Source organism: Anneissia japonica, unplaced genomic scaffold (assembly GCF_011630105.1).
Source record: "Anneissia japonica isolate Jap-2015-1 unplaced genomic scaffold, ASM1163010v1 scaffold3709_len703521_cov189, whole genome shotgun sequence".
In the NCBI taxonomy this organism is placed as follows: Eukaryota; Metazoa; Echinodermata; class Crinoidea; order Comatulida; family Comatulidae; genus Anneissia; species Anneissia japonica.
Window position 1 is genome coordinate 689,666 of NW_022694779.1, and position 12,222 is coordinate 701,887.

General features: G+C 36.8%; 1 protein-coding gene across 1 annotated transcript; it reads left to right on the plus strand.

The window, feature by feature from the left end:
• The first annotated feature begins 8,210 nt into the window (after positions 1 to 8,210).
• On the plus strand, positions 8,211 to 11,912 carry LOC117101320 (TNF receptor-associated factor 3-like). The gene is made up of 6 exons (XM_033241287.1): positions 8,211 to 8,257; positions 8,688 to 9,015; positions 9,146 to 9,301; positions 10,749 to 10,875; positions 11,066 to 11,400; positions 11,632 to 11,912. Exons 1-6 carry the CDS (start codon positions 8,211 to 8,213, stop codon positions 11,857 to 11,859), a joined length of 1,221 nt encoding a protein of 406 aa, XP_033097178.1. The 3' UTR covers positions 11,860 to 11,912.
• The last annotated feature ends 310 nt before the right edge of the window (positions 11,913 to 12,222 follow it).

Genomic DNA, 12,222 nt, shown 5'->3' on the forward strand with positions numbered 1-12,222 from the left:
AGCAAATGTTGTATAATTATTTTTTTTATCTCTTACTTAAAAGCGCTAATTAAAACCAACAAACTGAGGTCTGTTTTTTTCCATTGATCTAAGTCTATTCTTATCAATTACTACCTGCTTCTCGTTCAGGAACTTAATAGAATTGAAGGGAATAAAGCTTTCATACATTTTTATTCAAGGATTTGAGGTCAAGTACAGTATGACACTGGTCAATGGTTGTGTCCAAGGCAATCATCAATTGTCTGCCTCTTCCCAGGGTTATGTATAAATGCCAGTGTTCTCTGCTCGAATGATTAGTTTAAAAAAAGCAAACAACCAAAAAAAAAAAAGACTTCTTGTCCTTTTTTCAGAAAAGCATGACAATCTGGTTCACGTCGAACTTATATCTAGATACATCCACTTACCTAGAACCAGCCAATTATGTCTAGATAAAGGCTTGGGTCACCTATCATTGGCGACTTAACTTCACTAGATTGACGGTAAATTAACCTGCCTAACGGTAAAGTCCACTTGGATTACAAGGATACGATTATGTAATGTAGGCATCTAAGGCCAGGGCTAAGGCAGTGTTGTTGTACCACCGTTATCATCATCCTCTGGCTGGAAACAACGTACTCCAACAATGCTAACAACAGCAGCAAAGTAGTCTCACTAGTCTGGTTTTCATAAATTATTTGGAATATTACGGGTAAAAACCCAGCAAACGTCCGCTTTACGAATAGTCGATATTACCAATGACCTTTGGCCTTTGCATCATCGACCAAGTAATAACGTTCAAAAGTCCGATTGCCTCGTTTTTCAAAGTAATAATGTATATTTTTCCTAATAATAAAATCAGATTAGTTGTATTTATTTATTGACAATTCAATCTTTTCCATTTCTGCATTTATTACCGCAATTGAACTATTTTTTTTTATATACCTTGTAAACTTTGTTTAGTAAGTTAGTAGTAATTTGTGTTTTAATAGGCGCTGGCTGACTGTTTAATTGGATTTTAAAGATAAGCGATAAGGTCGCTGTATCTCCTTCAATAAAAATAAACAAGCGCACTTGAGGACTAATTGCGTCATACAAAATATGACTATTAAAGTGAACGGTTGACTTGGCATGAATTACTTACTTATTCATACCTGGTAATAACTTGTTCCTAGGGTATATAAATGGTGGACAAGATACTGAGCTCATAATTAGAAGATTGATCAACATGACTATGCTGGACGGGCAGTCCAAAAATCAGACCTGGCCTCTGTATTCAAGACGGATTTAAGTTTAGGATTATTACCCAAGAGGCCTGTTCAGGGACGCGAAGTTACATTTCTCGAAAAAAAATAGTATATTAGAGGATCTCACATGTGGTAACCTTGCCCTTCGACAAGCAATGCAAGTCCCTTGCGGATGCCGGTTTTGTTGCACGTGTATTTGGAACCAGATACATAAGTAAGTATGATTGTACGTTGTACTGTACTGTCGCACGGGAGGACTAATTGCGTCATATAATGACTATTAAAGTGAACGGTTGACTTGGCATGAATTACTTATTTATTCATACCTGGTAATAACTGGTTGCGAGGGTATATAAATGGTGGACTTCAAGATACTGAGCTCATAATTAGAAGATTGATCAACATGACTATGCTGGACGGGCAGTCCGAAAAATCAGACCTGGATCTGTATCCAAGAGTTTAGGATTATTAACCAAGAGCCCTGTTCAGGGATGCGAAGTTACATTTCTCGAAAAAAATAGTATATTAAAGGATCTCACATGTGGTACTTGTAACCTTGCCCTTCGACAAGCAATGCAAGTCCCTTGCGGATGCCGGTTTTGTTGCACGTGTATTTTGAACCAGATACATAAGTAAGTACGATTGTACATTGTACTGTCGCAACTTGTAACAAATCTGTCACACTTTGTAATAACCTGTCGCACTTTGTAATAACTGTTGTCGCACTTTGTAATAATCAAGCAGTCGCACTTTATAATAGCTGCCCGTCACACTTTGTAATACGCAAAGCTGTCGCACTTTGTAATAAAGTCTGTCGCACTTTGTAATAACTTGTTTCATTCAACTATGTTATAACTTTTATGGATATAACACATACAACACATTGTAGAATGTTGCATATTATGGATGACTAATAAGACAAGGTCAAGGTCATATACAAGTTTTACTAATAGTTTGTATAATTTTCCAACTAGGTGACACTGCGTTACGTCGTACGTAACACCAAATCAACAAAATGTGAGATTTTCTTTTCTTGTGCGCGTAAATGATACTACAAGATCAAGGTCATAGACAAGTTTTACTTTTGATTAGAATAAGAGTTTTAAAACTCGGAGGCTTACTGCGTTGTATTTAGTCCCAAATAAAAGTATAATGTGAGATTTTTTTTTATTGCGCTCGTGTATGGTACTACGAGGTCAAGGTCATATACAAGTTTTACAAATACTTGTGTGATTATAATTTGAAACTCGGTGGCTTACTGCGTTGTATTTAGTCCCAAATAAACGTATATTGTGAGTTTTTTTTTTATTGCAATTGTATATGGTACTACGAGGTCAAGGTCATAGTCAAGGTCATATACAAGTTTTACAAATACTTGTGATTATAATTTTAAAACTCGGTGGCATACTGCGTTGTATTTAGTTCCCAAATTAACGTATATTGTGAGAATTTTTTTTTATTGCGATCGTGTATGATACTACGAGGTCAAGGTCATATACAAGTTTTACAAATACTTGTGATTATAATTTTAACACTCGGTGACTTACTGCGTTGTATTTAGTCCCAAATAAACATATATTGTGAGAATTTTTTTATTGCGCTCGTGTATGGTACTACGAGGTGAAAGTCATATACAAGTTTTTACAAATACTTGTGATAATTTTAAAAGTCATTTTAAAATCTTTAAGTCAGCGTCAGAGTCAGCGTTTGTTATGCAACAATGATGTACTCTTGCTGCGCACGTGCATACTACAAGGTCAATGTCATATCCGAGTTTTAAAAATAGCTATGAAATTATAATTTTATTCCCAAATATTGAAAAATAGAGCACCATTTTGCATCTAAGACACCGCAATGTTTATAAGAGGAGGGTACCCTCTCCCAAGACGGCATTCACATGCATACATTTTCTTCGATGTTGAAAAGTATAGCATATTCTTTCTTTTATATTTTGTTTTGTATGAGGAAACCCACAATCTAACTTTAGGTAAATTGAATCACATGACTGATGTGCAATAAAAAAAAAACAGTGACAACTACATGAGGTCATATAATGACAATGTGACCTGATTAAACCAGATTGTTTACCTGCCAACTGCGGGTTAAGCATGCCAAACTCCTACTTTTCCTGTATGGCTTGTTGCAACAAGCTGACTGCCAATGAAAAATAGTGAATCGACCCTCACACCCAGGTCAAATGTGCCTGAAAGAGACAACACTGATACCATAATTACCAGGGGTGGCGCCAGGATTTGCCCGACGGGGGTGGGCGGTGCCCCCGACGAGGTGTCAGATTTCCCCAACGAAAGCAAAGTGGGCTTGGATTAAAAGGCTCAAAAAGTGGTCCTGGGGAAGAAGCCCCCGAAAATTTCGACAATTTAGGGGTTTTAAAGGCTTATTTAATCGATTTTAGAGTCTACTAATATGTAAAAAATACATATAATATTGTTTTCTCCCTGACGAATTGTGCTTTTTCTCCCCGACGGGGGGAGGGGGAAGCTCTCCCGACGGGGAGGCACCCCCGCTGGCGCCACCCCTGCTAATTTGTAGGCCTAATTGAAATGATTCAGAGAATTTCAAATTCGTTTGTGCAATGACCAGTATTAGCATATCAAGGTGCTGGTTAACACTACCTTCCATGTGTTTTTCCATTCCTACTTGCGCACCCTGTAAAACACATATAAAGTGATACGAATTTTAAATCAGATTTTGGTTCGTTGGATTTTACAGTGTGTGAAAGTTTGTTAAATACTAATAATGTTTTGTATGGAAAATACTACGGCTTAGTAGGAGGAGGCCTCGGCGGCCTCCTGTCTCAACGTAGGCCTACATCCAAATCTGTTCGGAGTCTTTAAAATAGGTCTAGAATAGGCCTATTCCTATTAAACGTTCCGTTTGTTTTGTTTATGAGAGTTTAATATTGAATTTGAAGTAGCTTTCTACGGGTCCTCATTAAGCTTGTTTTACGAAAGTAATTAATTAGTGGACGGTGGAGAGTAGGCAAATAACATTGGGAGTTGCAGTGATGACGTGATGTATTGTACCACCATTTCTCCTTTTTATTGTGTTTATTGTGTTTGTTTCATTTTTACTGCTTGAGTCTAATTAGTCGCTGTTACGACGGTGTTTGTTGTTGTATTTTGAATTTTGGTACTTTCCAACGATTTGTTCTATCTATTTGTTTGAAGTCCGTTAGCTAGCCCCGATCTGCCTATAGGAAAAGAATTCTTTCGTCACACCGAGAGGCTGAGCTCCGCCAACAACTCATTTGCATACGGAATTCGTATGCCGTGCGAGAATATTTTTAGCGTCACTACCTCTTAATTCGACGGTGCTCCCGTGCTGCAGTGATCAGTGAAATAATGTGCTTTTCGAGACAGGTACCGTTTGTGAATAAAAGGAGTTGTTATCCGAAACCAGGTAAATAATTTTTCTTAATTGCTAATGAATTAAATATCGCTCGTACCAAACCTAGAGGGTGTCGTGCAGGCAAATATAAACGAAGGTTAATACCTGTTAGGATTACAACACGAAAGACGGCGAGATACAATTTTACTAACAGGCAATCAACACTTGTTGAAGTAAAAATAACCAAATCTCACATACATAATAGGAAACGAAATCTATCTTTCTTCCTAAAATTGTTGCCACTAACGCATGTTCAATTCTGAACAAATTTGATGAACTGGATTTGCTTCTTAATAATTACAATATCGACATAGCTGTTATAACGGAATCGTGGATAACCCCACAAACGGCACCTGAATTGTATAATGTTAACTCTTTTAACTCATTCAAAATGTGTAGACAGCACAAACGAGGCGGAGGTGTCATAATCTATGTTAAGGATAACATTTAAGGCCGAAGTTATGAAAGACATCGTCGTTCCAGCTGACTTTGAAATCTTATGAATTATGTTGTCTCATCCGAAATTTAAACGAGCTGTCCCGTACTTGATCGTAGCAGCTGTATATACCACCGGACTCGCTAATCCGTGATTTGTATATTGATCATCTTACAGGTAGCATTGACTTTTTCAATACTCATAAGAAACAAGCTGGACTCATGATTATTGGTGATTTTAACCGCACGGACACTAGGTCACTACTTCTAGGCACTGGTTTAAAGCAGATCATTAATTCCCCAATTACGAGAGAACAAGTTATACTTGAACTTGTTGTTACCAACATGTCTGAATTGTATCTTGGGCCACATTATTTATCCGTTATGGGTCGCAGTGATCATTGTGTTATATCATTGCAAACAAAGGTGAGGATCCCTATTAACAGAATGGTTATTAAAACTATCCAACCCATTACGGATTCCAAGCTCAATGAGTTTGGGCGTTGGATACAAACCCAGACATGGTCCGATATTTTTGATGCAGTTAACATTCAATTAAAAGCCGATACGTTTTAAAAATTTATGAATGATGCAATCCAAGTATATTTCCCATCTAAAATAATTAAGATCCACTGTAATGATAAGTCATGGATGACAGGCCATATTAGGGATCTTTTTTACGAAAGGCAATTAGCATATGAAACGGGAGACGATACCATGAGAAAGAAAATTCGTAACCTTATTAAGAGAAATTAGGAAAGCCAAAATTAATGAGATCGAAAACAAAGTTCGTTATCCCCAACGGGTGGACCTTGGAAAGTAGCACAAACAAGTCAAACGTTTAACAAACAATACCAAAAAGAACATGATAATTGATGTGCCTGGAGTCGACACGGGCGATTACTTTGCTGTTGCAAATTGCAAAAATAAATTTCTCGCTAAGCATTCTCAAAAACATCAAGCAATCGATACTAACTTTCTTCCTGCTTACTTGCCAAGCCATGTGCCTCCTCCCCAATTTCACCCCTGGGAGATCTATGACGATTTGAAGAGGGTGTCTGTTTCAAAGGCAGAAAAAAATTGCGGAATACAATTGCAATAAAAAAAACTCACAATATACGTTTATTTGGGACTAAATACAACGCAGTAAGCCACCGAGTTTTAAAATTATAAACACAAGTATTTGTAAAACTTTATTATGACCTTGACCTCGTAGTACCATACACAGCGCAATAAAAAAAATGTCACAATATACGTTTATTTGGGACTAAATACAACGCAGTAAGCCACCGAGTTTTAAAATTATTATCACAAGTATTTGTAAAACTTGTACATGACCATGACCTCGTAGTACCATGCACGAGCGCAATAAACGACGACGACGACGACGACGACGACGACAACGACAACAACAACAACAACGTTACTCCAGGCGCATAAAAAAAAACTCTCACAACGTACGTTTATTTGGGACTAAATACAACGCAGTAAGCCACCGAATTTTAAAATTCGAATTCTAATTAAACTGTAAAAGTAAAACTTGTTTATTACCTTGACCTTGTAGTATCATCCACGCGTACAAGAAAAGAAAATCTCACATTTGTTGATTTGGCATTACGTACGACGTAACGTAGTAAGTCACCGAGTTAGAAAATTATAATACAAATTATTAGTAAAACTTGTATATGACCTTGACCTTGTAGTATTAGTCATCCATAATATGCAACATTCTACAATATGTTTTTTTATATCCATTAAAAGTTATAAAATAGTTGAATGAAACAAGTTATTACAAAGTGCGACAGACTTTATTACAAAGTGCGACAGCTTTGCGTATTATAAAGTATGACAGGCAGCTATCAAAAAGTGCGACAGCTTGATTATTACAAAGTGCGACAACAGCTATTACAAAGTGCGACAGGTTATTACAGAGTGTGACAGATGTGTTACAAAGTTGCGACATGGTATTACAAAGTCCGACGATTATTACAAAGTGCGACAGTACATACGATCCATCCCCTATTATTTTGGCGTTGAGACTGCGTTTAATAGGGCCACAGATTGTCTGCAAGGAAGGTCGACGAAATAGAACAAAGAGGTAGGCCTATAGCTAGAGAACATCACTGTGCAGTTCAAGATTGATCAATACCGATACCTTTATTACCAAGCCGATTTGATATTAATTATTAATGGTTTTAAATATAAAATGCAAAACACAAAAAGTCTCTATGCGGTGTTAAAACCAGTGTAGGAAATTTTTCTTTTGAAATGTGAAATGATAAAAAACTAAATAAAAACTAGACTTAAACAAATCATAGGGCTGTTCCACATTGCCATAATGAGAAGCGATGTTGAAAATACACACGCACCCACACACACAATTCATTCATATAGTTTAACGTAAAAAATACGCGAAAACAAAAATGAAATCATAATGAGAAAATTATGAAGTTCTAAAAAAATAACTAATTTGACATCAGGGAGACTCGAACTATGACTGCTATTTTATATAATGTATAAAGAACATTATTTTATTGTTCTTTCCATGCACAATAATAACTGTGAGATGTTCAATTATGTACATTTTATAGATGTGTACGTTTTCAATGTGCATATGCCCCCGAGGGGGCATAGATATTAGCACTATACAAAAATTCAGAGACGGACAGATATTTACTTTCTCTATAATAATTGTATCCTACGACTTCTGGATCATTTTTCGATTCGTCTAATAAATAACCGATTTATTTGTTTTAATAAAGTGTCACTCCGATACCGCAAAATATGCTGCTCTGAAACATAAGGCCAATCTCTATAAAATGAACATCGTTTTTTATGGTCCAATCGAAAATCCGAAATTAGGCCTATATACATTGTTTTGATTTGAATGTCATTACATATTTAATAATTGGCTTACTGTGATAGGTAACCATTGCCATGTTTAAAAGTATGGTGGGGCGCAGATTCTAGTGTGGGTAGGGATGTAGCCGGCCGGCCGGGGCCCCACAACTTTTTTTAAAGCCTCGCATTAGAGTGCTAGTAAGAGGGGCCCCGTGGACTATCCAGGGTGCATATCGGCTCGGAACTGGGCGTTTCCCCAACAAACACACAGGCACTACATAACTGATCAAAGCTCCATGTAAAATGTGGGTCGTAGGAAGAGGACCCCCTCCTAATAACTCTGCCAAAGAGTGTGTTTGTGGGATTTTGGTGTATTTATTTATTTAATTATAGAAAATTTATCGAAGGCCCATTGCCGAAGAGTTTTAGAAGAATGATGGGTAGTATTAGGGGCCCCCTGGCCTGTTTTGAGCCCATTTGGACTGGGACAGGGCCCGAGAAAGCACATGCGTTACGCCACTGAAGGCTAGGTAAGGTACTAAGTAGTAGAGGAGGGTCCGGGGCCCCTCCGGGGTCTCCTCGAGTGGAGGCCCGGCTGCGCCCCCGAGAGCTCATTATGGGCGTTACGGTACGTCAGCGTAACTATACATATGCCTAATATTTCCTTGCAAATGGATACGGTTTTTTTTTTTTTTTTTTTTTTTTTTGGTATCATGAAATACCAACAGTATGTGGATTCTATTATCCCTAATGGTAATAAATATTTTTGTTACGATTTAGCGATTCAGGAAAATCAGCGTGTCCGAATTGTAATGAAGAGTTCAACAAAGACGACCTCGCTCCTGATCACTATGCTCGTAGACAAATATTGAAGGCAGTGATATACTGCCCTAACAAGGACCATGGATGTGTCGAGACGTTTTCACTGAAAGAACTTCAGCACTTGGAAAGTTGTCCAGTTTCACCTGTCACTTGTTTACATCATGCAAGAGGATGTGCTACAAAGCTAATGAGAAAGGACTTTAAGAAACATCTACAAACTGAGTGTGAACACCGAGTGGTTGGATGTCAGTTTTGCAAATTGGCCATTCCACATTCTGATATTGAGGTTAGCAGTCCAACATAAATTAATTTATACATGAAGCTTGGAAATAAATATTATATTTTAAAAATATAAACATACATCAAAATATAATGATCTACTACATTTAAAATAAGATTTAATTCTCTTATTTTAGGATCATAAAAAATCCTGCCAAAAATTACCTGCTTCATGTCCAAATGACTGCGGATTAAAAACGATTCCAAAAGACATGACTGAAAAACATCTGCATGAAGACTGCCCTCAACAAGAAAAAAACTGTAAATATCAACGTTATGGATGTGAATTCAAGGTAGGCAATTATCATTTTCTTTTTTTGAAAATCTTGAGTATTAATCTTATGAATTCTACACAGTACACTTTTTGGAAAGAGTAGAGGATTGTCTTTTATAACACGACCTAAATAGATCCTTGTCATTTGAATGGTAGATTTCGTATCACGTGATATTGGCTATTTACACCATTTCGTTACTCATGAAAAATTAGATCCATTGCACGTCTCCTCCTATAATACAATGTGTGCATTTCGTGAAGGAATATCGACTATTCTATTACGAAGAAATGTAGTTAATTACGAGTTAATTTTTGGAAGAAATGTAGGCCTAAATTATTTTTCACAAAATATCAAATGGCAAATATCTATTTTAGATGTGTTATAAAAGGAATAATGAATGTTTTGTATTCGTGCAATGGAAACAATAATTATTTTTATTCGCTGAAAGATTGACTGTTCCATTCAACTTATGAAAATATTCTTCCCATTGCACTCATTAACATTCATTATTAATTTGTATACCATTGTACTGCTTTCACCATTAAAAAGAGCCACTGGAGTACCTTCGGACTTTGTGGTTTATTCATGGTAGTCCACACACACAAACACACACCCACACACACACCTACACACACACCCACACACACACACACACACACACACACCCACATACATGTGAAGGAGCTAAAACCGATGACATTGAAAACATACCTTACAAGTGGTGACATAGTTAATCTTCGTTTTTTTATGTTAAAAATGTGTGTAATGCTATATCTGTGAGTAAGCAAGGGATGTTTAGCAACAGCCCTAACATTGTGTAGGCCATTGCATAACTGAGTACGAGTATGTCACAAGATATCGCTGCTTATTTTTACAACACACAACGTGTGTCTATGAACTTGAAAAAATTCCTAACTAACGGTGACTTTTGAGGAAAAGCTCAGATATTTCACCAGGTGGTATATAGAGGGAGCTCTCACTGTTTAAAGCTATTTTGAGAACTGGCGACGTCATCGCTTGCGAGCATGTCATCGCTAAACAGGTGTGTCTTCACAGGTGTGTCATCGGTTGGTATGGGTTCACCAGAGCACCCACCACACACACACACACACACACCCATAATAAAATTGAATAGACTTAGGATATGCAAATTAGTAATACAGTATTCATTTTTTCCGCATATATCGTAAGTTGTGATTGGTTTATTCTTCACTTTTCCCCTTGTAGTTACGAGTTTGTGCTTACATGCATACTGGGATATAAAAATATAATTATGTAAGTGCCAGAAAAATAATATGTAAGGGACATAAGTGTAACTGTAGGTTGTACTGGTTGTTAAGATGTTTGCTTTTCAACCCAGGGTCTTGGGCTTAAACGAGATACAAAGATTTAAATGTCATGTTGTTTGATGTTAACAAATTTCAAATACTAATTAACTTGATATTGTCATTTAATACATTTACAGAAACACTTTTCAGGAGATGTAGATAAGTTTGAAATGTTGGAAGAAAAAATGAAAACTACTGCTGATAAAAATGACGTTAGAGAACTTCGACAGCTATTTACATCCCTTCCAGCTTCCAAATTACCAAGTATGTATTTTAATTTTTTAGTGAAACGTCCATTAATAATATTTTTATATGTTACTATTTTAAAGCTTATATCTTAAGTGAAAAATAAAAGTTTGTAATTTTCTATTTTTTGGGCTGTGGCAGTGGTGTGTGGAAGTATGTTGAACAACATAAAACCTAACTGTGTTTGATTATATTCGTAACATTTTAGCCCAAGTTCAGCTGACCAAGTTTGAAAGGGAAATGGATATTTACTTGAAACTTTCGGACCAAGATTTAAGATATCAACTCCTGGAAACCGCTAGTTACGACGGTGTGTTACTGTGGAAAATCTCCGGAATACGTCGACGGAAGCAAGAAGCAGATAGTGGAAAAGTAGTATCCTTGTACAGCCAGCCGTTCTACACCAGTCAGTATGGCTACAAAATGTGTGCAAGGATATATTTGAATGGGGACGGGATGGGGAAGGGGACTCATGTGTCCCTCTTCTTTGTGGTCATGAAAGGAGATTATGATGCTCTTCTACAATGGCCCTTCAACCAAAAGGTAAACGAATATATTTTGCAAAAATATGAAATTGTAAGTCCGGTGAACCATCTAACGGTAACTTTCATTGAAACAATTGAATATTGAATATTTTTTTTAAACTGTATAATTATGGCAACATGTCGCAGTTAGTTAATTAAGCCATAATTATACAGTTTATAAAATATATGTATACCACAATGCTCTTAATTTGAAATGGAAAGTTTAATTGTTTCCCCAACTTCTTTGTAGGTAACAATGACTCTGCTTGATCAAGAGACCGGTAAACGCAGCATTACAGATTCAATTAAGCCCGACGGCCGAAGTAGCAGTTTTAAACGACCAACTGGCGACACGGACATTGTTTCTGCAGGGTGTCCTCTGTTTGTGGCACAACAAATCCTCAAAGACTCCACTTACGTCAGAGAAGATACAATGTTCATAAAGATGATCGCTGATACATCTGACCTCTATATGTAACGGGTATCATTAGGATTTCGTCAACCTGTTACTGTAAAAAATCTATTTCATCAAAGAACACTGCTTTTGACGTGGGGACGTGAAAAACCACGCTCCTAGTCCAGATATCCGCAACGATATCACAAAAATGAGAGCAGGTCATCGCCAAATTGCGTCAGCGTTATCGTCAAACAGCTGAAAAAGACTGCCACTGTTGTTATGGACATTAAAATCTATAAAGAGGAGGAGTCCTTAAAACAATTTAATTATCCTCTTCACTACTGTAAACTCACAGAGGACCCCATTTCAGAAATTTCTAAGGAAGTAAACAAATCTCTATGATTAAAACAAAAGATTCTATCAATCCCAAAATTGGACCCCATC

Bases quoted from the DNA above. Each gene is read 5' to 3' on its own strand.
- LOC117101320 (XM_033241287.1), top strand. From the start codon at position 8,211: ATGTGGGTCGTAGGAAGAGGACCCCCTCCTAATAACTCTGCCAAAGA. The intron at 9,302-10,748 runs GTAGGCAATTAT...ATACATTTACAG, and splicing joins GTTATGGATGTGAATTCAAG to AAACACTTTTCAGGAGATGT. The intron at 11,401-11,631 runs GTAAACGAATAT...ACTTCTTTGTAG, and splicing joins AATGGCCCTTCAACCAAAAG to GTAACAATGACTCTGCTTGA.